We start from the raw sequence: 26,312 nt of genomic DNA on the forward strand, positions 1-26,312 counted from the left end.
AATGTTTACTGGAATTACCCATAAATCAGATACAATTTTTTATATATTTTCTATATAGAGAAAATGAATGCCTTTTATTCATTTTTTTTACTCAGAATTTTGTTTCATTTCTCTTTTTGTGCTGTTTGCATAGTTCATGTTTTCTCACATAATGATGGATAAAAAGGAACTTTTCAAATGAGGAAGTATAAAAAACAAAACCTTAAGAGCTACAATTTTATCAGCACTATTGTAATTAAACAGTGCATCTAAAAAGTAGAGTTTACTGAAAAAAGGTTTTGTTTTTTTTCCTTTTCCTTTGATATTCTAATAATAGGTTTATTATATTTTAAGAAACATAAAATTGTAGTTGTGGTAACTTCAGAGGTGAAATGATACAAAATCTGGTTTAATGAATATTCCTGTAAATTAACATAAAATATGTTACCAAATCATTGTAATAAACAGAACTCACCAAACAGAGCCCACTACATTGATGAAGTTAAGTCCTGCAGGGTTTGCCATGACCTGGGTGGAGGCTGTTCCTGTAGTAATGGATGTTACCATGGTGGAAAGAGGAATGGTCATTACAGGCAATGCCTGGCTCAGTGACATTTGCTGCTGAGCAAACGGGGTTAACAAAGTGGGCTGAGGGGTGAAGCCTGAATCTTGGGGAGTAGGGGTGGCAGAAGGGGTAATAGGAGTTGAGCTCTGAGCATCAGGAGGGTGTGGGGTCGATGAAGGGGTGTTGGTTGGAGTAGGAGTAGATGGTTTAGGAGTTCCAGACCCTGCTCATTGAGAAAAATAAAAAGCGCTAGTTTGTTATAAAAGGCCAGCCAGTCCTTTTGTAAAATAAGGTAAATGGAATCTTATTTAGCACTGACAATTTGTTCCATTTTTTTAAACTGCAAGTGTTAATTTCTACACATGACACACGAGTGTGGCAGCACTCGCTCATTATTAAGGATGCAGTATATCACACAGAAACCCCATCGCCATGCTTAACTCTTTAACTAGGACACAAATTTGTATTTCCCATTAAAGTTTTGAAAATTTACCAAACACTAAATCATGACACTACTGGAAATATTTAAGTCAAGATAGAGAAATTTTTCCAAGTGACCATTTTAACCCAATTAATTGTCACAATGTCAAACATGTATGTTCTACCTGCGTAATAGCACTATGTCAAAAACATATCATGGAAAGCAACAGATTCGACAAAGAACAGATATTATTTTCAGGAATCAAATGGGGCAATGGCTACCACCTAAATTTTGTCAAGTAGATATCTAAAACCAATTTGTCAGATTTTAATTTAATCAAAAAAAAGAGAAAACAAACTCAATGCTTTTGCAGGAGATAATACTGCATCTTTAAAAATTACTGTGTAATTCCTTTGGTTTAAATGTAGAATGTATAGCTAAACTTGTTGTGAATGCAGTATGCACAGTTTATCAATAGAAGAAACAAAAAAAACCAGAAAAAAACCCAAAAGCTCTTGAGGTGTGTTCTTTTTTAGCTTTCATGTCCTGCAGAAAGAAAGGAAAGAAATGTGAATGTCCAAATGCTGTGACCAGAGCCTTATCTATAGTAACAACTGTGTGCAGTAGATTTACATACTCCATATCAGCAACATAAAAGGTGTGTATAAAACTGATAAAAAAATTATAAAAGTTTTCTTATGTTTTTCTTTGTGCAAAACAAGAAGGCAGAAAAATTACACCTTTTGAGCTATCCATATTTAAAACTCATGCAAAAACCACATTATGATACTGTGCAGTATACTGAATGCTCAGTATACAATTATTAATAAAAACCCCATGAAAAACTATGGCTGTGGTTTCTCTCCCTGTACAAATCTGTTCATGAAATATCTTGAGACGCACAAGTATTTTTAAAACTGTTTATGATCTATGCCTGTAATTATATTCTGTCATTGTTAAAAATCAAACATGGATGTCACTCATTTAGAAAACTACATTTTAACACCATATATTATGGTGCTATAATCATCATCAGCATCATCACCACCACCACCACACTTGTAATCAGCAATGATTTGTAAAACAGTGTAGGAGTGTTTTAAAAAATCATCTTAGAGTTTATTGTATCACCACCTTGGGACTGATCAGGTTATATACATACACAGAGATACAACTGCACCGGCTCCTATGACATTTAAAAAAAACAGATGCTTAAAGTATGTAAATGCAAATTGATCTAATGTACTATTTTTACACTGGAGGAAAGAACTACACTTCGGAATTTTATCTTGTCACATTAGCTATCTTTTATAAAAGAGAAAATCATACTGGTTGCATAAAATGTATTAAAACGTATACACAAAGGGTGCATACATATATATATACAGAAAAACAAACACAATTACAATAAACAGAAAATACATACAATCAACAAGAGACCTGCCTGAAGCTCTGCACAACTTATACAGTTTAGAGTACACTGTACATTTAAGTTTCACCATTCCACGGGTTAAGAAGTTATCTCAAGAAGCATTTATGCAAAAGCCTAAGATTTAATGGAGAATTTAGGTCGTGACTCACTTTGTGAAGAACTTGCAGGAGACATGGCAGCTGGAGAAAGCATGCTAACTTGACTAAGATCCATAGATTGTTTCCGAGAGAGACTGGGAGGCTTAGAAGGAGGAAGAGGAGGAGGAGGAGTTGGGGACTTTAGGTGGCCACTTGACTGCTGTGGACTAAAAATATTACCTGAAAAAGCACAATTAGCATGTGTTACAGTTCTATGGAGAGAGGCTAATTAGAACATTATACAAATCTTAGAACAATGCTTTCTAATCAAAAAGCAGTAAGAGCAGCTTTGAAAATACCGAATCAATTACAGGAAGATGATGTTTCGTTTTTTTAACTAAGATTTTGCTGAAGTAATGAAATCTCATACTTTAAAACAGGGGAAACACAAAGACCAAAAGTCACGGGCTAAAAGCTAAAAAATATTTACCTGAAGAGCTACTTCCTGAACTTGAAGGTAATTTGATCGGGGGAGGTCGGTGCTTCACACCCTTTCCCAATACTGAAGATTGAACAGAACCCGACAAACTTTCTGGCTGCTAGGAGTAAAAAAGAAATTCAGCAAGTATCAGCACAATCTGAGATTGCATATATTTGACAAAAATAATTCAATCAGCACACTTGTTCTAAGTCTCAAGATCATGACAAAGGAGGCAGTTCTTCAGGATACAGTCTTGTTTTAGGGTCAGATACAAAAGCATGATTTTTGAGGCTCTGCAGATAAAGCTTTCAAGCACACAAGACCTCCAAGACTGAGGTAAAAATTAAAACAGTTAAAAAGAATTGGACATTTTATTCCTTTCTTTTTATTCCTAAATTTCCTCTCTGCTACTTCCCATAAGTGCAAAAACAGCAGTTATGCTCCTGAAAGAAAGGAAAACTTGCCTTTACCTCTAAAATTATTTCATTTTTTTCATCTGTCAACCCTGATCCCCTCTGGACTCGGGGTACAGAGCCAGATTTCTTCATTTTGGGTACAGGACCCAAAATTCTTTGGTGAATTCTGGCTTGGTAAGAGTATTTCCATTAATTCATCAATCAGGATTTCACCATCATATTTGAAAGAAAGATGGCCTGTCTTTTGTTTCATAAAATATTCTGAGTTTCTTTTTATGATGAAGTTAAAATACTGCCTTACAGTTATTTATATGTATAGTTCTGCTTTACAGTTGGCAAGGTTTCTAGAAGTCAGCTATACATGCCATTAAAAACGCAAACCCTACTAGTTCCAATTGTTTTAGGGAAAATAAATTTACAGGCATAGCTAAATACTTATTTTACTTGCATGAAGTATATATTCAGAATAAAAGTTATGTCATGACCAGAATGTCTCTTTTTTCAAATTCTAAACAATCCTAAGACTCACAGAACGGAATGCCAGATAACCTTTTTTTAAATCTCCATTTACCTTTTGCTTATTACCATTATAATTAATTACAATTCTTTTCTTCATTTTTAAGAAGGTCAAAAGAAAATTAAATCCACCTTCATCAATAATGACACAAAACAACTTGTGAACTGTGACAATAAAATAAACCCAACATTCAGGATTGTAAAGCAATACAAATATTTGCAGTTATAAACATTAAAACCTTAGAATAACATGTCCACCATGTCTCAAAATGTTCTGACAAAAATCAACTTATAAAAAGTTTTTTAAAAAAAAATTATAGAAGACCCCCTCAAAAGTTTTTGAGCTGAATTATTGTTCATTTGAAGTTCTTTTCAAACTGAACACACATGATAAGAGCTGATGCTCAGCTCTTTTTGTCTATATTACAAAGTACAGGTGTGTGAAACAGGCTGTATTCGATTCGGATTTGGCCCAAATTGGTGACAGTGATTCAATTCGTTGATTTGGATCACTGTTACGATTTGATTCAGCCGAATCCAAATCTGAAGCAGTGATTCGGCCATAGACACAGTTTTAAATGTTTTTTCTACATATGTCAAGGTACCAGGCATGGCTCGCAAATGCTGCAATAGTGGGGCAGATAGAGTGTCCCACAGGAGTGCGGGGGGCACCCCTGCATGCTCAGCAGTGAACCCTGAAGTGGACTGGAAGTACTTACGCTCCACTTCCAGGTCTGCCTTCAAGTGCACGGGGACCCCCCAGCGCAGCAATTGGTCGCAGGGGACCCCAGGTGCCTCTCCAGACCCAGGACGAACCAGTCGCTGGGCTGGGGGCATGGGGGTGGGTCCCCTGCACACTCCCCGGCAGATCCAGAAGTGGACCGGAGTGCTTCTAGTCAACTTCTGGGTCTGCTGCTGAGCATTCTGGGGACCCCACTGTGCTCCCATGGGATGCTCCATCCGCCCCAGCATCTCAGCATTCATGAGCCACCTGGTACTTGAGGAGTGTAGAAAAAACATTTAAAGCTGTTGCTATGTCTGAATCATTGAATCTTTCCGAATCTCTCCAAAGGGGGTTCCAATTCAATTCAGAGAGACTAAAGGGTCTCCTGATTTGATTTGGATTCAGAGATTTGGCCGCAGAACTGGGCCAAATCTCTGCCAAATGGAATCAGTGACCGAAGCTACAGAGTATGCAATGCTGCAGGATCACAATTCATAGCACAACTTAAAACCTTAGGGACTCTGGGAACCTAAAGACAGACACTGTACAGCCACGTGTAGTCCCTCTATGGTATACAATTGTGTCAGAAGAAAGGTGTGGAAAGAGCACAAACACAGCTGTGTTGGCACAAACCCTGGTGTCGATGCAGCTTTGCTACTGGAAGGTGGCTTGTGTTGGCAGAGCTGCTCTTCAGGAAACCAAAGTAAGTCTAAGAAAAAAAACCCTCCTTCAGCAGTCTATACTGTGTCTACACCAGGGGGCTCTAGTGCTATAATTAAAGCATCAGCACCTCTGTAATACAGAAAACCCTCATCTTCTTCCTTAAAAAATGCTTCCAGACAGTGTTGAATGATAGCACCAATTTTAGCAGAAATTCTAAACTGCTAGCTGGCACAAAAAAAAAAAAGGGAGGCCATTGGAATGCTGGGATCAATCTAAAACTCTCAGAGGATATAAGGTAATGCTAAATTTTGGGCCGTCAGAACTACTGGTATTCATAGCAGAGGTGCATTGATACTTGGGTCCAATATTGGATTGGTATCAATATAAAGAAAATTGGCTGCACCAGAAACTGGCCTGAAGTGGTGGATAATTTGGCCAATAATTGCTTGTGCATGTGTGCAGCCACAGCGAAGCACGCAGGCAGTGAGAAACAGAGCCCAGCCATGTGCAGCTGGTAAGTCTGTTGTGGTGGAAAGGGAGGGGGGAGGGAAGGGGAATGGGGGGTCCATATCAATGGCCCCTGTGGTGAGGGGGTGGGAACGGGTTGGCGCTGTCCAGCCGGGGTGGGGCGAGCGTGGGATGGAGCCGCGGCTTGTTGGGTGGCTCTTGCTGCTGCACACACCCCAGGAGGGCATGGGGGGGGAGGAGCACGTGCCCCTGGATCTGCACGGAGCATGAGGGCTGCAGCTGCGGCTGCACTGGGATCTTCTTGGCAGGGGCTGGTCTCAGGGTGGGTGATGGCAGCACTGGGAGAGGGCCTATGGAGGGGGCTGCAGCCACCCCAACTTTTGCTGTAGGCCCACTACCAGTGCTGCTGTTGCTGCCCGCCCAGTGCAGCCCCAGCTTTTCCTAGCATGTGGGGGGAGGCAGAGGTTAAGCCAGGGTTGTGCTGGACAGGCAGCGGCGGTGCTGGGTGTGGGGCTACAGTGAAATTTGGTGTGGCTGCAGCCCCATCTGTAGCCCCCTTCCAGCACAGCTGCCACCCACCCCCTGTCAAGAAGAGCCTGGCACAGCCCTGGCTCCAGCCTGCAGCTGCAGCCTGCCCACCCCATGCAGATCTGGGGGCACAGGCGTGCCCCCCCCGTGCCATACCGGAGTGTGAGTGGGGCGGGAGCTGCCCACGCCCCCTAATGAGCCATGGCTCCGTCTGGTTCCTGCTCCACCCTGGCTGGGCAGCACCTGCCACTGCCCCCTCCCTCTCTCACCATGGGGGCGTTGATCTGCCCCTCCCCCCCAATGCCCCTCTGCTCTCCCCTTTCATCACAACAGACTTACCAGCTGTGTGCAGCTGTATCGGAAATCGGATCGGTATCGGCCGATATGCCTCCTTAAATGTTGGCTATCGGTATCAGTCCCCAAAATCTCTATTGGTACACCCCTAATTCATACACATAGGAGCACAATCCTCTAAGAGCCGATATCTCTTGAAGGGTGATTGCAATTTAGAAATCTAATAATAGACAGATTTCAAAAAGAGTTCAAAGTAAGTTCAGCTACTACACCTCTGTGACATCCCTGGATTTTTTTTGTGATTTTAGAACTGTATTTTACTACTGTTTCTCTCTGATCTGTTGCTGCACAGACTAACTACAGGTAGGAGAGTAGGGCAGAAGCCCTAAGCGCTGCTGCAATGGAGGCAGAGGGGGTGCCTCACCCTCCCTCTCATCCTGGAATTTTGCATCTTCTTTGCATTGGCTCTAGCAGCCCGGGTAGAGAAACAGCTGAGGAGTTAGCACCAGTGAGAGCTTTGCTTCTGGGAAGCTGTTGCTGCAAGGGGAGGTACCAGCGTGGCTACGAACCAGGTGGTTCATCTCCTTTTTTCACGATCAAAATTCAGCTTTTCAATTGCCACTCTGCATATATTACTGCGGCGCTGTCCCTCACAGAAGGAGTGTGACCTGGGCACAAACTCTTATGAGAGCTTTTTCATCTGTCAATCCTGACCCCCTTCTGGACTGTTCCTATTCAAACCCATGCTGACAAAATTGACTACAATGAATCACTGAAACTAAATATACATAGGGTTAGCAAGGACATAAAATTAAAAAATGAAAGAATAAGAAAGACTTTTTTTTCTAATGTCTTCCCATTACTGAGTTACTACTTTAACAACAGAAGGCTTAAAAATCACAGAGAAATGTGAATTTAGATACGATTTTCCCTTTAAAGATAGATGCCATTTGAGAATTCCAACTTTAAATATAAGAATGGAGCACTGCACAAACTCACTTCCATTTCCTTCCCTGGAGAAAGATGACTTAGATTGACTGATCCGCCTGAATTATGAAACATCTTCACAGGACATTTAGCTTCATTTTGAATTAGCTCTTGGTATTGGTTTATGACCCTGAAAAAAACCAACAGAGGCTTCATTATAGGATTTGAAAAACATTTTTAATTTTTTCAATAGGCAAGGTTTTCTTTTTTGTGATTTTTTTGGACTAACTGTATATCTGGGAGATATGTTAAGTAAGCTTTCAAAAACAAACTGAACTTCCTTGGGTCTATTTTTTTTTTTTTTTTGCATTTTTAAATTTTTTACCTTTTTGTTTTGTATTTGTTTCTGGATTAACTTTGTCTATTTAATTTTTTTGACATGCAGAAGGCAGTGCAGGGTAACACATTAGAGACCTTTTGACAGGGGAACCACAAATACTTAAAATGTTTGAGTTGCGATTCAGTTTTATGTTAACATCAATACATTGATTTGCAATATATAACATTTTATATACATATAAATGGTCTTACATAGAGGGGCACAGCATATTTAAACATTTTCTGTCTTTATCTCAGTGGGGCTTGAGTCATCAGAGACAAAGAAGGCTGAGAAGCAGTGAAAACAACATTAAAGCCTAAAGCAAAGGAAATCTCATTTCTACACTCATTATCATTCAAAACCATGCATTCCATTTACAGGATTTCCCTGTTATCATTGACAGGTTGTTTTTAACCTTTACAGTAAATGTAAAGGGATTCTGACTTTTTTAAAACTTTGGGTAACAGGCTTTCAATCTACAAACCATGTATGACAGAGAAGGGTTGCCTGCTCCACTGTAACTGTGGAGTCCACTGCAGGTGCACAAGTGTAAGCTAAGAATCTCTTGGAAAGCTGTGTTCACTGGACCTGCATGTGCATCTTGTGTTTTTCATGCTTCCAAACGAAAGAGCACATATGGTGCCATGGCCACAACCCTTGCAACATGAAGTCTGTGTTAGATGAGGACTCTGAAACCAGAGGTATGCTGAAGGCTTCACACTGACTACATCTCAAAATACAGTCTCTGCAGTGCAACAGCAGTGGTGCACAGACCAGCCCTGGTCGCTGCACTGCTGACAGCATGGTCAGCCACTTGCAGCAGCAGTGCTATTTTTTGTTCCCCCCCAGACACACATACTACTATTCTTTCTTCTTCTAGCATCAGTATGGGACCCACTGTACATGACCGGGTATCCTCTGGAAGGGCCAGAACAAGTACCATCTGAACCACTTGAACAGGCACCACTCTCTCAAATCAAGTATGGATTCACTGACATAGCCAGTTCCTGTTGTCTTATGAACATAAGCAGACTTACAGATTTCAGATGTTGCAACATTTTGGAGACAGACCAAATATGCTGCTTCAGGTCTGGCAGAGTAAGCTGTGATTGACTGGTAAAGAGGTACACCTACCAGGTGGCAGCTAAGCATGACACTCTAAGTTATCCATTTAGACAGTCTTTGCAATGAAATGGCTTGCCCCTTGGAGTGAGTTCATAGTGTCACATAGAGATGTGAGGAAAATCTGAAAGATACAGTCCTATCACTGTTGTGCACCATGCTGAATTATAGCATGCTAACCTCTTCCCCCATGAATACTGAATACGCAAGATGTAAAGAAGTCCTTGATACCACTGCAGGAAGAAGAATCTGGTAATGAACCTGAGCTCACATCTCTTCCGAAGCAGAAGTTAACACACTTCACGTGATCTCTTACAGCATTCCATGGAGTAAGTACTGGGAATAGAAGCCTTTGCCTTGTAATTCTCATGGGACTTCTCAAAGGGTCTCTTTAGAAGGTTACAGGGCAAGAGAAGGAATAAAATGGGGTAGCCATGTGCAATGTACCTGTTTGTCACTAAGACAATCTGCTAAAGTTAATGGAAGGATACAAAGCACGTGCCAAAAACTTGTTACTGCATACCTTTTTTGTGACTCTTGACTTATGTCAGATTTGTTGACACTGGGATGCAGACTGCTGGATGACAAATTATGTCAAGGACAGTAATCTTATAAAGTAGCAAAGATAACTGGATTTGTGGGCTCTCTGGACTGCTTGCAGGATGGAGTCTCTTGCCTGTCTCTTACCTAAAAAACCTATGGTATAGGAATGCACTTCGGATTTCTAGAAATTTTAGTATGGTTCCAAGGAATTGGCTAGAGCCACAGAACTGGCTGGAGCATCATCAATTGTGGTGCTGAAAAGTACATTTCCTAAAGAGTAGATTTTCAGTGGCTGTCTGGACATGGCTATAGAGAACAGATGCCTGCAGCCAAGAATCTTGACATATGATGATGTTGGCACATGATGATGACCCTCACCATGATTCCAGTGGCCACATTACATTTCTTTCACTGCTTGTGGAGCACTGCTGGCCATGATCTGACCTCCTCTTGCCACAGGTCTCAGTTCCTCTCCATGTTCTGCAGTGAGCTTGGAAGTAGTAAGATCCTTTCCACAAAAAGGTTGTATTTTGTGGATAAAGTTTGATATCTTAAAATCCTAGTTTGTAGGAAAAGCTAGAAGAAAATACCAATGATCCTGCTAGTAGATAGGTGTAAAACTGCTTAGAACTCTTTGAATGGGCTTGGTATTGCTTTTCTACCTTCTTTTGATGCAGAGGTAGCTAAGACTAGTACGAACCAAAGCTTGTTTGCTAAGTTCCATAAAGCCCTTGGTTCCATACAACCTGTTGGCATTGAAAAGCTCAATACATCCAAATGTTTTCCCATGTCAGGGTATTTTTCTGGTGTCTGAGGTGAAGGGATCCAGCTTCTTCTGTCCAGAAGCAGATGTTAAGGATGGTGATGCTGAAGGCTCTGGTGCTGACTTTGCCAATTTTTTTGGTCATCACTGCTCACTAGAACTAGAGGAGTGTCCAATGGCAGGGTTGCTCACAGATTATAATTCTGCTGTTGTAAACTTGCCACGGCTTCTTTCCTGGGGTCTCAGCCTACCTTTATCAACTGCTACTACAGCTATTATGCTTAAATAAATGCTGACTGGGTTGGACAGACTCAAAATTGCTATGGCATGGGGGAAATGAGGCATAGTTGTGTCAGTCCTGTCACTTTACACCCTCACACGATAGCACAAGGAAGTACAGGGCACAGGATCAGCCTTTCCAGACACAGCTACTCAACAGATTCTGAATTCACATGCATGCAGTGCAATTATACCTACAGTGGGATCCATGCAAACACATACTTGAAGAAAAAGTTTAGTTTAAGTTTTCATTTAATGAACCACAATCAATAACCCTAGGTCTCCTACAGTTAAAATACAACAAAGGCCTAAATTCTTCTTACTTCTGAAGTGAAAGGACGGCTTCTCTCACAATGCTAAATCAACATTGTCTGAACACACTGCATATTCAACTGATTACTAAAAGAAGCTGTATACTGAAGTTAAGTTCAAAAGAATAACACTTCTTAGAGACAGATTTGATAGAAAATTTACTTGTACAAAATCTCAGAATCAAATTCTACTCCTGAATGCTACCACTGATTCATTGTCAGGTGAATCAAAAGGCATTACCTGATCCTTGGACTTCCCCAGCAAATGGGACGAGGTGTATGTGCTTCTCACTGTCCCTACAGATAGATTGTTTCTACCTATTTTTCTTGCCATTATGTCCCCCAGAATTAATTTCTGGGTCATGTAATTAAGATACATTCGGGACAAAAGGGACAAATGGGTGCAGTGGTAACAAAGTAAAATAAAATACGAACTAATTAACTTACCTTTCAGCATCAGTCTTGGAGCCAATTGGAAACCTAAAATGTCAAACACAGATATTCATTTTTAAACTGAAATTCACGAACTTGCCTCAAGGATGCAAAACTCTGGAAGAATAGCAAAAAGAAAATCTCTACTTTGATACTTCTTGTCAACTGAGAAGAGCTAAAGCAGTTTGAGAATACAGAACAATCTGCTGTAGTGTAAAAGGCAAAATACAAACCTCTACATATCTAAAAAATAAAGTGATGGTTTGAAATATATATTCAAACTAGTAGTATATCTTATAAATAAATGTAACAATCTGCTTCCACAGAAAAACTGTGAGTGCTCCAACAATCATAACTATCTATTTGGAAGTTACTGCCAGGTTTTAGTACCCCTATTCTTAGTAAAGTAGGATTTATTTTGAAGTACATATATTTTACAAATATGACACGGAATCTAACCCACTAATATCATTTATGTTGTAATGTCAACACTCTTTATAGGTAGTATCTTTGGTCCAATTCAAACCAATTTAGGAAGCTGGTATGGACATTATAACCTTTACAGAGTAAGGACTAAAGAACTACAAGGCCTGTGGCTTTTTCTAGTATTCTAGCGTCTTTTTCTACAGCACAACTGGGAAACACAACCAATCCGCAGCTTTTCCCAGCACCAGACTACAATCTCAGGGTTTAGGGAATTCCATTATTAAATAAGAGAATGATATATAGTTGTATGTAAAAACAAGTCATGCGCTAAAAAGTTAAGAGATGTTTAAAGTCTTTGATTTCTTTTGATTTAACGTTTCCAAAATCAAATTCTTCATGTTTTGTCACAAATGATAGCCTGTCATCCCACTTAAATCTGAAGTGTGCCCTGAGAACACATTGAGGTTATAAAAGAATTATCCAGGTTGTTTCCATGGATCAAAAATTTTTTGTTTTTTTTAAATATGGAGAACTCCCACTACCACTTTTTTATTGTATCCCTGACTTTCTAGGCTGGGATTTTCAAAGCAATCAAAGGAAACTGGGGAGCCAAATCCCACTGAGTTAGATTCATAGATTGTTAGGGGCTGGAAGGGACCTCGCAAGATCATTGGGTCCAGTCCCCCTGCACTAGGAAGGAAAGGCAACTAGGGTCAGGTGCCCCCAGCAAGGTGACTGTCCAGTCTCCTCTTGAAGACTTCTAGGGTAGGTGATTGCACCACCTGTGGAGGGAGTTTACTCCACAGTCTGGACACCCTGACGGGGAAGAAGTTTTTCCTAGTGTTAAGCCTGAAACGGTCTTTCAGGAGTTTGTAGAGATTATTCCTGGTTTTTCCCAAGGGTGCTCTGGTGAACAGTTGTTTGCCGAGCCCTTGATATATACCTGATATGGCAGTAAGCTGCTACCAAGTCCTCTCTCAGCCTGCTCTTTTTACAGCTGAACATATCCAAGTCCCTCAGCCTTTCCTCATATGTCTTGCCTTGCAAGTCTCTGATTGTATGGGTGGCTCTTCTCTGGACTCTCTCAAGTTTTTCCGTCTTTGTTGAAGTGCAGCACCCAGACCTGGACGCAGTACTCCAGCTGCAGCCTCACCAATGATGAGTAAAGCGGAAGAATCATTCCCTTAGTTTTGCCTGAGATGTATTGGTTGATGCATGCCAGAGTATTGTTTGCCCTGCTGGCTACAGCATCGCACTGACAGCTTGTGTCCATACTATGGTCTATTATTAACCCTAGGTCCCTTTCAGTCATGGTGCTAGTCAGTTTGGCGCCACTGAGCCTGTATGTTGGGAACTGTTCATCCATAGATGGATCACTTTACACTTCTCAGTGTTGAACTTTATCTAGTTCTGATCCGCTCAGCTTGCCAGCCTGTCTAGGTCCACCTGTATCTGCAGCCTATTTTCAAGCATGACCATGCTCCCCCATAACTTGGTGTTGTCTGTGAACTTGGTCAGTTAGCGCTTCACCCCCACATCCAAATCATTGATAAAGATGTTGAAAAGCACTGAACCAAGCACAGATCCCTGAAGGACACCACTGGCCACTTCTCACCAGGACAAAACAGATCCATTCACTAGAACTCCTTGGGTCCCATCCTGCAGACAGCTTCCTACCCACCTAACTGTCAAGCAGTTAACCCCACAATCCTCCAATTTTCCCATGAGAACGTCATGGGATACCAGATCAAAAGCCTTTTGGAAGTCTAGGTATACAATGTCAACCTCCTCTCTCTTATCCAGGTGATGAGTTACCCGGTTGTAAAAGGAGATGAGATCGGTAAGACAAGACCTGCCCGCGACAAACCCATGCTGGATGTCGTTCAAAATCCTACCTTGCATAAGCATATTGCACATATACTCCTTGATTAATTTTTCCAGGATTTTCCCTGGGATAGAAGCTAGGCTAATTGGCCTATAGTTGCCTGGGTCCTCTCTCCTCCTGTTCTTTTAGATGGGTACAACACTGGCCCTCTTCCAGTCTTCAGGGATCTCCCCTGAACACCATGAGTTTTGGAAGAGTTTCACCAGAGGTCCTGTGATGACTTTGGCCAGCTCCTTCTGCACTCTCAGGTGAAGTTCATCTGGTCCTGCTGACTTATAAATGTCTAACTTTTCTAACTGATCACACACCAGCTCAATGTCAACAGTAGGAAGGCAGTCATTCCCACCATGCCCATTCTGAATCTTATCTAGTATGATTCTCCCCTTAGTCCAGTGAAATACTGAAGCAAAAGTCATTTAGGAGTTCAGTAACCAGCTGTCCTGAGTTAAGCAATGGCCCCACACTTCTATTTGTTCTTCTCCTGTTCTCTACATACCTAAAGGACTTCTTATTGTCTTTGATTTCTGTTGCTATTTTAAATTCAGTCGCTTTATTAGCCTTTCTAATCCACTCTCCACAAGTGTGGGCCATTGTTGTATAGTCCTCCTTGGGACTGTCTCAACCTTCCACTGTTTGTATGCCTCTTTCTTCTTTTTCAAGAGGACCACGATATGCCTATTAAGCCAAGAGGGCTTACCAGCTCTTCTGCTACCTCTCTTCCGCATAGGAATAGACTTCTTTTGTGCTTCAAGGATCGTGTCCTTGAACAACAACCACTCTTCATGCACTCCTTTCACTTTCAGTCCCTTATCCTGCAGCGCTTCCCCTACTATTGCCCTGAGCCTGTTGAAATTCATTTTTTGAAGTCCAAAGCTTCAAACCTGATAGCTGATTTGCCTGCCTTGAGACAGACAGTGAACACTTTGGTTTTGCGGCTGCTGTTGCCCAGGCTACCCTCTATATTCAAGTTGTTCACCACATTGTCTTCTTTGGCCAAGACCAAATGTAGGAGAGTGGTACCTCTGGTTGGCCCATGCACTTCCTGAGTCAGGTAGAGCTCTTTGATACAGGTCAGAAACCAATGCCATCAATCCGACTTAGCTGAGTGTTCCTACCAAGAGATGTCTGGGTAATTGAAGTCACCCATGACGACCATGTCCCATGTACCGGTGGCTTCTGCCAGTACTTGAGAGAACTCAAGATCAAGCTCCTCCCTGTGGTTTGGTGGTCTGTAGTATATACCTACAGTTAGGTCTCTCTCACTGTCCCACCCTGTAGTTTAACCCAGAGGGTTTTGAGCTGCTCTTCTTTGAAGCTGATGTTGGCCTCCAACGACGTGTACTGCTCCCTCACATAGAGAGCCACGCTTCCAACTTTCTTCCCTACTCGGTCCCTTCTGTGCAGAGTGTAGCCCTCGATGGCTATGTTCCAATCATGTGAGGAGTCCCACCAGGTCTCCGTAATCCTTACTAGATCATAATGCCCACTGGACAGTAGTAAGGCTAGCTCATCCTGATTGTTCCCCATGCTCCTGGCATCAGTGTACACTCTACAGGCACCTGAGTTCCACAAGTAATGATGTGTGAGGCTGTACAATATGGTCTGGATTTTCAAGTAAACGGGCTCCCCATCTTCCACAGACTTCTTTGAAAATCCCAGGCCTAGGACACAATCTCAAGTCACTACTAGCTTTCTAAGTCAATTTATCTGAAGTGATAAAAGCAGATAATCAGCAAATGGGGCCAGGGTAAAAAATAACTAAAAATAACAGCTTGAAATGATTAACATTAAAAAATAACAGCTAGGATAACACACTTAGAAGCAATAACACATAATGTCAGTTAAGAAAACTAGCTACTTTCTGTGACCAGGCACATCATTGTGTCTCACTGAATAGGAGTCATGCAAAGAACCTTGTAATATTAGGGCCAGAATGGAATTAACTCTGTCCGGATAAGTCAAAGAGTCACTAGGCAGCTGTGCTATAATGTAAAAAGCAAAACTGAGCACATACATGCCAGCAATTATCTTTGTGCTCTCCTTTTCTTCTAACTTTTGTTTTGTTTTTTAAGACTGTTAAGTTCTTCAGATCAGAGGTTATGTCTTTTTACATGTTTGACATCACTAGCACATTTTTAGTGCTCTATCATAGGTACAAATAATAGGAATAACATTGAAAAAAATATCTTGGAAAGGTCCCCAACTGTTTCAACAAATTGAGATTTCATTCTGTCCTAATTTTAATAGGGGAGAACGTGGGATTCTGAAGGTGACAAATTAATTTATGCATCACACAAAAGCAAATAATCAACTTACTGCTTTTATACTAGAAGACACTGATGCGTAAAACATTAGATTTTTTATTTTTCCCTCAAATACCATAAAATGATACACTTTCAATATATATATGACTTACTGTGATGGAGATATTAGGCTCTCATTCTCCTCATCACCTTTGAGTGTCTGTATTTTACCATAGTACAGAGGATTACCAAGAGACTGAAAAATGGTCAGTTTTGTTTTCTGAAGTTGATTACCAACTTCAAATTCAAATATATAATCATCTTTTATCTCCTAAAAAACAGAAGAACACTATTACTTAAAGCATATAAAAAACAACAGATAATAGAAAAAAACTGATAAAGATATGTCAGGAGATTACAAAAACGTTGTGAACAACACACTTCAAGTAATTCCTAAAACTCACTGTGCCTTGGCAAAAAAAAAGAAAAAGGTTACTAAAGAAATTCTCCAACTAACAAGAGGTGACGGGAAAAAAATCAGTATTACTAAAAAAATACAAACTACAGAAAAATATGTAAATAATCATGACTGATATTGACATTGTTCAGCACAGAAACATATTTAAAAGTTATTTAAGTTAAACAAGTTTAAAAACATACTTTAAAATATCTATCTATAACACAGAACAACAACTGAACAAGATGTCACAGAGATCTAAATTAAGTACTGCAGGGAAAAGCATACCACCAAAGCAACAGGTCAGGAAAAACAAAGTAAAGACACTGTGGTGAATGCTAACGATAAAGAGCTGGTCATTTATTTTATTAGAAAATATTTTGGGCTTTTTATAATTACATTTATCATTCCCTCTGCACCAGATCATGCAGTTTGCAGGTAAATTAAGGTTTGACTGAGAAAGTGTATAAAAATACCTGTGAAGAAATCTGCTTTAGAAAGGATTTTATTTTACATGATCTCCTAAAATTTACCATTATAATACTGTAAATATAGCTCTCATGAAACAGCTCCTAAGTGAATATTCAAGGGAACAGATTTGTCACAAAAGATAACACTACTGGCTCCCTGTAAAACCCTACGTTTTCTTTACTACTGAATTGGCAGCACAGGTTGCTTAAAAAATTCAAGCTGCATCAGTGGCTTTCTGATATTGTACAAGGAAACTATAGTAATTTAGCCACTTAATTATTCCAGTAGGTAGGTGCTGCATGCCTGGTTAAAGGCACACTGTATTATACCCCTATAATAAAATGAAGATTAGACAATGTTATTTTTACTATTTTGCATTCCAGTAAGTAATAATTTCTAGTCATTTCTTTTAGTTGAAAAGCACCCCAATGTGTGAAATTATATCTCCCATGATGATCTTCTTTCCAAATTTCTATGAAAACAGAACATTAAATAGAAAAAAAAAATGTTCCTTATGATTTCATTTAAATTTTGTTGAAATAAGAACCTTCTTAACTAAAGGAAGGAAAGTTTGGCCAAAGGTCTAAATTACTCACATGTGCTGGCCAGACAGTTGGTTGCGAGTCATCAGGTTTGATAGACTTTTCCACTTTGGCATATTTTTCCACCTTAAATAAAAAGCAGATATTATAATACATGTTTAACAAGGAGTATATAGAAAAGCCTTAATGATTTGATACTTACTTGGCTGATATACTTTTACTAAGGAATTTTCATAAACTTTAAATACATTTGGCAAATTGTGGAAATATAGGTTAAGACTGTCAGGTATCCAGGTTGTAGCCATATTGGTCTAGAAGCAAAAGGAATCAGGACTTGTGGTAGAGGTGATATCTTTTACTAGATCAACTAGATTTTTGCAAAAAAAGATTCTTTAATTGCAAGCTTTTGGTTACAAACACCCTTCTTCAGACACAGCAGAAAAGACTGTAAAAGTTCTCTTGGGTAGACCTTTGCCTCTAGACCAATATGGCTACAACTTGTATACCTGACACAGTCTTAAAACTGTGCTTTGCTCAGATAGCAAAGCTGACTTGGCAAGGAGAAAATGGCAGACATGTTGCATGTTAAAGGATGCAGCAAAGACATGTAGGCTTTCTCCCTACTGTCCCTCCTTAGGGCACCAACTCCCTTGCTGGCATGGTCCTGAGGTGGTACAGACTTGTAGGACTACAGGAATGTTCCTGTGCCTATCTCCTGTAGAAAGATGGGGTAAGACAGTTCTCCCACATCTTGCACACTATGCATACGCTATCTCCAAATTAGCAAATTTTTGTATTAACAGTTGAATAGTTTTTAGAACCTTGTAAATTGTAATTATGGTTGTAGCCATAATGTTAAAAACTGAAATGTTCCATAGGCCATGTACAGACATTCCATTTGTGCCAGGAGTAAGTTGGTCTCTGGGTCTGATCCAAACTGGCCCCGGATTCAACATGCAGGGCCAGTCTGGTGTAGGTGCTGCACACAACTCCAGTGATTGCCCCAGACAGCTCCATGTCCTGTATGCAGCATGTGCCAGATCCAGCCCATGCTCTGTGTGCAGGCCATGCCAGGTGGGCTCCACATGCTACACGCAGCACACGGGGCCAGGGCCAAGGGCAGTGTGTGCTGCATGCAGCTAGCTGGTTCAAGAACTACAGGCAACCCTGAGGCCAGATGACAGGGCTCTGCAGGCTGGAATCCAGCCTGTGAGCTGCATCTTTGACACCCCTGCCACAGTTAAATAATAGTGTAATGTAACTGAAGGCAGCTTTGGGTTTTATAACTCATTCACAGAATGCTACATAGTCAGCCATGCTTTAGTTTGAATTTTACACCTTTCAGTGCAGCAAAAAATTGTAAAGATTACTATCATATTCATTTTAAACTATTACTTGATAATGTACGTTGCTATTTTTTTATTCAAAACAGAAGATAAAAGCAATGAAAGATGAAGCTCTTAAAATGTCTTAGCTCCCCCATTCTTAAATGATCTTGTATCAGATACCATCGTTACTTACTGCTTTGTCATTTATCTTCCTTTTTTACTTAAAAAAAGTTGAACAAACATGTTTCTTTGCCTGACACTAATGTGGTTGGGAACAAGTGAACTTACATCCACTTCAGAAGGAGCAGTCAAGCAGCAAGGATTCTGTTTCCACATATCTACACACTGCAAAGAGAAGAAAGAACACAGCATTGTATTTAGGGATATTATGACTAAATACAAAAATGGATTAAATACAAACACTGATTAAATATTCACCCATCCAACCTGGAATGTACTTACATTTCCAGCTTTAGAAATTTTGAGATCATATTGTTGGGCTCCTTTCCTTTCTTTTCTTTTAGGTAAGTAGTCAAGTATTCTCAGCTGAGGTGGAGTCGGACAATGAGCCACATCCTGCTGCCTATTCAGAGATGACCTGGAGTATCTCTTAAAGCACCTACAACAATTGAGATATAAGCTCATAAAATACCTACCCATGGAAATACCCTATCATGTACATGCAAACACATACAACAGGAAAAAGCCATTAACATTGCAGCTAAAAGATATATTGGGCAATACCTTAAAAAAAGGTGATTTCTTTTACTGTATTATAAAGCAAACCATTAATGCTATTGTTACTAGAAAAAGTCTGTGGCAGATATTGTCAGAGTGAGAGAGATGATAGAAGTATTTAATGAATGTTAACAATAGTTCAAATGCAACCAAAATGTTATGGTCCCACCAAAATTCCTGTGTACTACTGATACATTTAAAAAAAAGCAAATATGGTAAAGATGTAATGAGATTTTCTCTTCCTCCTAGATAAGATTATCTGTATCACAGCATCTGATGAAGTAGGCTGTCTCCTATAAAAGCTTATGCCTTTTGGAATGAGTTAAGTTGTACTGCACTACCCTGCTCTGTATTTAATAGACAATTTACTCAGTTCCCACTAGTACAAACATACTGATACTAGCATCTAAATTCATTTGATGGTAAAGGAGGCATTATTCTCCCAAAGACCAGTGGATTTCCACAGAGATAATGGGACTACAGTCTCTGGTGACTTTTATTTATAGAGTACCATAGATTGTACACTAGTATAACACTGAAGTACCCAAGAACAATATTTACATCTATTTTACTTTCAATGGGTGATTTACACTTTGCATCATACAGAGTAAACAGTTCTTAGTAAAATAATTGTGAACCATTTCAGGTGACTGTGAAACAGCAGGGAATGCATCTATATGTGAGAATGAAGCTACTCTAACATTTTGTATAACAGTTTGAGTGCTACACTGCTTGGAAAATCATTAACCCCTCTCCAAACAGTTATGGATGTACTCAACTTTAAACATACAGATAACTCTACTGATTTTCAAGATAAAATTAAGCTTGTCTATCAAAACATTTAAGCAACAAAAAACAGATTTTTGCTGGATTTTGTCCACTTCTAGTTCAATGTTTCATACACTAAATTCTGGCAGTGAAAATAACATCCCACAGTCACAGAATTAAAGAGATGAACTACTCTCAAGGTAAACTGCAGCCCTCATATCTTTTTTTGGCAAAGAAATGCAAGGCATGTTGAAGATAAAACATTTTTAATACCATATAAATATACTAACATTATTCAAAGCTGCTCTCTGCCTCAGCTCACATTTTGATTCTGAGCCATGGCAAAATTAGATATGACTGTAAGGTAGCAATACAATTTGCTATTCATCATAAAATGGTATATAATAATATATACATACACAATTAAATATTTATTTTATTTTTTTATATTATCAACTGAAATTTATTATAGTTTAAGACTTATTAGGTCTTACACAACTTTCTAGTTGGAAGAGGTTGCTAAATTACACAGAACACATATGCAATAATATTCAGATTAAATGTAGCAATTAATACTGCCAGTGTGCTAAACTTTTAACCTTAAAAACAGCAGAAATTTGTTCTAAGAGCCCTTATTAAAACTTTAATTGTTTAAAAATATAATTAAAACCTCTGCAATTCCCATTTAATAAAAAATTAATTTGAGTATAGAATGTGTATAAAACATACTATTTTCTTCATATTTTTTAAAGCTATCTAGAGGTTTCTTCATGGCCTGATATATCAGAGACTAACAATTACCGTTTCATTGGTCGAGTATTCATCTTCTGCTTGTTATAGAGGAGTCTATTTGCTGTGCAGGTTACTGCTATTGAAGGATCAAGACACAGAGGCTCTGCCGTAGCTAAAATAAGCTGGCTTTCAAGTAGAAGTTTATCCTCCTATAGTAGAGAAAGTGCACACATAGTAAAAATATGATGTTTCATATACTTGACTGGGATTTTATTTCATGCTCATCTCCATGTTATTGTCTTTGTGTATACATACGTGCATGTACATATAATACCTCAAATAATTCGAAGAAAAATTGCTTTGCACTTTAACCCAGCAAAATATAATACTTATAGTTTATGAGTCTTTATATATTATTGTATACCATGGAGCTTTTACTTTTTCTACAGGAAAGAAAAAAGACCATTATTGAGAAGTAGTATTTTTTTACATAATAAAACCATATAGTCTAGTCTATCAAGAATCTATCTTGATGGCATGCCAGTTTCTCCTTTATCACAAATTATAAACACTAGATAACATGCATTGACTTGAATATGAATGTACACATAAAGACACACACTTTGCCATACTTTACTTTTGATGTTTTAGCTAACTAAAAATGTACTCAAGTTTGCTCTTCTGTCAATACAAGTGAGAAAATGCTGCCAAACAGAAGGGTAGTGTCATATGACCCCTTCAGATGCCAGATACGATTTATATCTGATGAGGATGGAGGGGAGAAGAGTCAACTCATTAAACTAATTCTAATTTTATCATACTACATAGACAAGGATTAAGAACCTGATCCTGCAAAGTGCTAAGCATCTCCCTAGGATAATGAATGCCAAAACCATTCTAGGTGATAATACATTCTAGGGCATAATACAATGTGCTTTAGTACAGCATATTTTGCTAAATTATTCTATTGTATCTGTTGTATCACTGAACAATTTAAAAATACACCCAAACTCACTTGTGTCCATTTGTGGTTGTCACTGGTTATAGAATGCACATCACATATTAAAGTCTGGTGAAGAAAACACAAAGCTTTCATTATTTGAATATAAGTGCTATAATGTTAAATGTATAATAGAAATCAAAGAAATGTGATAGCCAATACCAACTGTTGCATGTATCATAAACAGTGAGGATAAAGGAAGGCTACTTAAGGTAAATTAAAGATTTCAATTTGATGCACTTACTTGCATTGTTGGACGCAAAAGAATGTGCTTGCTTTGGTATGTTGGTGATTTCATGTTACCAGACTGTCTGTAGTCACGAATTTCTGCTATGACACACCCACAATGAAAAATATTAACCTATTTGAAAAAAAAATTGTGAATGCATATGTGTACACATATATAAATATATGTATATGTGTGCATGTTAATGTGCATATATATACACATCTATATTTTCAGACTCAAAATAAATATAAATATAAACATTTTAAGTATAAAGATAAACACATTATAACATAAATATGATATATACATATATTTATAATGTAATATAACTTTTATTGCTTATACATTCTATTTTATCTTTAATATTATATTTGCATTTAAATTTTTATATTTTATCAATTATGTTCATGATTATAATGATCAATACATAAACATAATATGTATACATATATAATATTAATAGATATAACAATATGTATATACGTTGTTATACTTACTTTGTGAATTGTATACATGCAATAGACTGGGTGGACTAATAGCATTTTGCAGTTAGTTACTGTCAGTGGCATAACTAGGGCGGGGTGACTGGGTCAGCCACCCCAGGCAGACTTGGGGAGGGAGGAAAAGGAAGGATTAAAAAAAACAGCTGTTGCTGCAACAACACAGTTGCACCAGCGCATGTGGCAGCTGGTCTGGGCACCTGACCACACTGCTAGCAGCATTCCCTCTAAGCTGTGCAGTGTGCGTGGCTGTGCAGGCACGCCTAGCAGTGCAGCACAAGTGTGCCTGCACAGCTATGCACACCACGCATCTTAGAGGGAACGCTGTTAGGCCTCCAATTACTGGCATGTAAATTCTTTTTAACTAGTAAGCCACTCATGCCATTCACATACAGTCATTTTATAATTTATCTTTGTTACATTGTATCTATTTGCATATATGCAAGTCCTAGTTATAAAACTTCAAACAAAATTTAACCCCAATACAAGAGTGTAATTTCTGCTGAAGTCAATTTGAGTGGTGCAGTTAAATCACTTGCTACTAATTATTATTATGGCTGAAGCAGTTCAGTGTTCTACACCACTAGGCACCCTCAAGTGTGAGCCCCTATCCACCCAGATCCTACATTACATTGCAAAAGACACCTTTTCATGTGCAAAAAGCACAACCAAACCTAAAGGATAAGAAAGAAAAAGCTCTGACTTACTAAATTCATCAAGTTTTAGCTCAAACATTTCATTGAGATGTTCTTTGTCAGACTAAACCACAAAACACCCTAAACATACATGAATTATTACGGATGCCAAGAAGATAGCTTTTTTAGACACTAAATATTATGTGCCTGATGCTGCAAACTGTTTACTGAAGGTGCTCTAAACCACCCAACTTATCAGTGTTTATCAGATCAGAAATGATAAACCTTCTGTGAAGATTTGCAAACCTGAGATTTTTCCAAAAGGTCAACCAAAATAGGTGGTAGCTCCTCTGCATCCAAATATTCAAGCAATTCTCCTTCTTCATAAGGCAGTCGAATGGTCTCAGAATCTGAATTTAAACAAAGAATGTAATACTTTATTTTTCCTTTTCCACTACCACTTTAAAAACATATTAAAAATAAATTATCAAAATCACTAAAACCAAGTGAAAACTAAACTAAAAAGTGAAACTAAAAACTAAAAATAAAGTTGGTCTAGTAAAAACTGACCAGAGTCCCAATTTTGTTTGTGCAGTGACCTTTTTCATGCTTTTGATTCAATTTCCAAGCCATTTAAACAGGGATCCTGTTTTACTGCAGAAATGACCAAGCTCCTATCCATCTCATTTGGAATATACATAGACACCAAAAGACTTCAATAAACCTAATTTACAGTGGCACAGGGAGGCTTTTTCAATGTTAAAAAGAAAAAATCAACTGGCAGTAAATGATGGAAATAATTAAAAAAATGCGCTACTGTCAGCAGCTGTAAAGTATGCTGCTTAATCAGCACAGAAATAAAGTAATCCCACTGACTTCAATGTGACTACTCAGATGCATAAGGGTAAGTATGTGTATAAATGTTTGGAGGAATAAAGCCTGTATGTTCTAAGAATGTTAATTCCTTATTATTTATTATTCCTATGAGGGGGCATCCAGAATCAGGCTCTTTTACATTTCTATTTCTAGTTTCAGAGTAGAATAATAGAAGAGATTACTTTATAATAGAAGCAAATACGAAGTAATGAAATGCAAGCAGCTAATATGACTCATGCTGACTGATTAATGTTTGCAAAAACACTTCGAAGATTAAAAGAGTTAAGTAGCAATAATATTACCTGAGCCATTTTTTCCCCTGAGCATAAGTGAATATCCCTCATTTCCTGGATAGAGATTCACAACCAGACATGACAACGTCTCCTGCATAACCAGCTTCTCAAGTAAGTTCACATTTCGCCTCAGCTTCTGCTTTAAAAGTAGACAGTGCTCATGAAAATAATAATATCAATTAATAATGTTGTAGTTAACTAAAAAACAAAATAAACCAGAAGATAAAATTATTAGAGAACATTTAGCATGGTGTATATCAATGTTAAAGAATACATTCAATCAAATCTTGTTCATAAAATACACATGCCTTTTAAGAAAAATCACTCACTTCTAAAATCTTTTAAAATTCATAGTTAATCTGAGTAACTATGTCACTTATCTATAACCTAGTAAAGTCTATTCTGTCCATTTATTTTATAAATCATTAAATTTAGCCAACTGGCACTTTTTGATCATAGAATGAAAAATCCCGTGTCTTCAACAATTCCTAACAGCAAAAGTAAAAGCTTCCTTCTAAGCTTACAATATGACTATAGAGGTTGGAACCGATCCTAGCTGCACTGCCTTGCCTTGCCTAAATTTGTTGAAATCTGGTCCAACAGCCACAGCAGCCTTTTCACTGTTATTTCTAAGAAGGATCTTGTTCACTAGTAATAGATATTAAGTGTGTCCAACCTGTTTTCTTCCCCGAAAACATTTTAAAATGTTTAATGTTTAGCAATAAAAATAGAGTTTGTTTTCTATGCTTGAGATCTCTTTTTTTCACTGCCTTTCTTTACTTTACAACTGAAGGTCAGGGTTAATAAGTGGAGATGCTCTGATAGCATACAGAATAAATCATCCCATGGAACAAACAGAACCCAATGGTTAACCTAATACATTCTCAGTGATGACTGCAATTGTATCACTTCCACCTTCTCTTCTAAAGGAGAAGGCACTTAGAATACAGGAGGATGAATTAAAGAATACCAAAGTACTCTTCTTCTGTGAAGAACAAGGACAAGCAGATCAAGGAAGCCAGGATGTCATTTTAACATATCTGAAGAAAGAATGGGGGAGGGGCAGGACACAGGGACTTGTGCTGTTAACTAGCCTTGGGCCCAGTGCAAGTAACTGGCTTTTTCCCACGATGCTTTAATTAAAAAATGACAACAATAACTGCATGCTTTCTTATTTAATATAAAGATACATACTACTAAAAGGAAAGCAGAAAGTGCAATATACAATGTTATTATTGCATGGGATCAAGGCAGGGAAGAAACTAACTCCTGGCAATAAGCAAGACACAGTGCTGTTGAGAAGATGCAACTCCTTGGAGACTCTGCAGATGCAAAACATTCATGCTTCTACACCTGAACACAGTTCTATTCCAACTACACCTAAGATCAGCAGCTTGCACATAAACTGCTTCCAAAGAACCTCGCTGCTCTCTGGACTCAATATGCAGCTGTTGAACCTTTAGCTGGACTACGAGTCACGGAGTTAGGAACTTTTAAGCACAAGAACTCCCATGCTAGAGTAGAAAATGGCTTAAGTAGTTTGGCAAGGTTCTTCGGGTAGATGTAATAGGCGGGGACTTTGCCTTGCTGTGGAGCCGAGCCCGCAACGCCATGCGCCGCCTGGGGAACCGCATCGGCTGCGCCTGGACCTGGACCGAGGAGCGCCGGGAGCTGGGAGTCACCCTGCGCCCAGCCCCGCACGCCGACCGCATCGCCGTGACGCCCCGCACGATGACCTTCCTGGAGAGGTTCCTGAAGGACGCCGTCCGCAACAAGTACGCCAGCGACCTGAGGGCCAAACCCGACCAGGGCAAGGTCTTCGACGTCACCTCCAAGTGGGACGCCAGCAACCACTTCATGCCCAGCGGG

General features: G+C 39.0%; 1 protein-coding gene across 13 annotated transcripts in view; it reads right to left on the reverse strand.

The window, feature by feature from the left end:
- Nucleotides 1–26,312, reverse strand: part of SUPT20H (SPT20 homolog, SAGA complex component) — a 73,634-nt gene that overhangs the window by 11,888 nt on the left and 35,434 nt on the right. For 3 of the 13 annotated variants that reach the window (XM_019524345.1, XM_019524346.1, XM_019524341.1), the window contains exons 5-19: nucleotides 24,453–24,582; nucleotides 23,581–23,684; nucleotides 22,155–22,271; nucleotides 21,926–21,979; nucleotides 20,980–21,119; nucleotides 19,135–19,291; nucleotides 18,961–19,017; nucleotides 17,399–17,470; nucleotides 16,048–16,205; nucleotides 11,336–11,368; nucleotides 7,564–7,681; nucleotides 2,965–3,073; nucleotides 2,547–2,714; nucleotides 2,128–2,151; nucleotides 455–767 (exon numbers count right to left, since the gene is read on the reverse strand). In XM_019524345.1, the coding sequence (XP_019379890.1) occupies nucleotides 455–767; nucleotides 2,128–2,151; nucleotides 2,547–2,714; nucleotides 2,965–3,073; nucleotides 7,564–7,681; nucleotides 11,336–11,368; nucleotides 16,048–16,205; nucleotides 17,399–17,470; nucleotides 18,961–19,017; nucleotides 19,135–19,291; nucleotides 20,980–21,119; nucleotides 21,926–21,979; nucleotides 22,155–22,271; nucleotides 23,581–23,684; nucleotides 24,453–24,582 (1,754 nt within the window). The remainder of the gene's footprint in view (nucleotides 1–454; nucleotides 768–2,127; nucleotides 2,152–2,546; nucleotides 2,715–2,964; nucleotides 3,074–7,563; nucleotides 7,682–11,335; nucleotides 11,369–16,047; nucleotides 16,206–17,398; nucleotides 17,471–18,960; nucleotides 19,018–19,134; nucleotides 19,292–20,979; nucleotides 21,120–21,925; nucleotides 21,980–22,154; nucleotides 22,272–23,580; nucleotides 23,685–24,452; nucleotides 24,583–26,312) is intronic. The other 10 variants (XM_019524354.1, XM_019524348.1, XM_019524353.1 and 7 more) reach the window with 7 other exon arrangements.

The sequence above is a fragment of the Gavialis gangeticus genome, unplaced genomic scaffold (genome assembly GCF_001723915.1).
Source record: "Gavialis gangeticus isolate Ggan-Ray unplaced genomic scaffold, GavGan_comp1, whole genome shotgun sequence".
Taxonomy (NCBI): domain Eukaryota; kingdom Metazoa; phylum Chordata; order Crocodylia; family Gavialidae; genus Gavialis; species Gavialis gangeticus.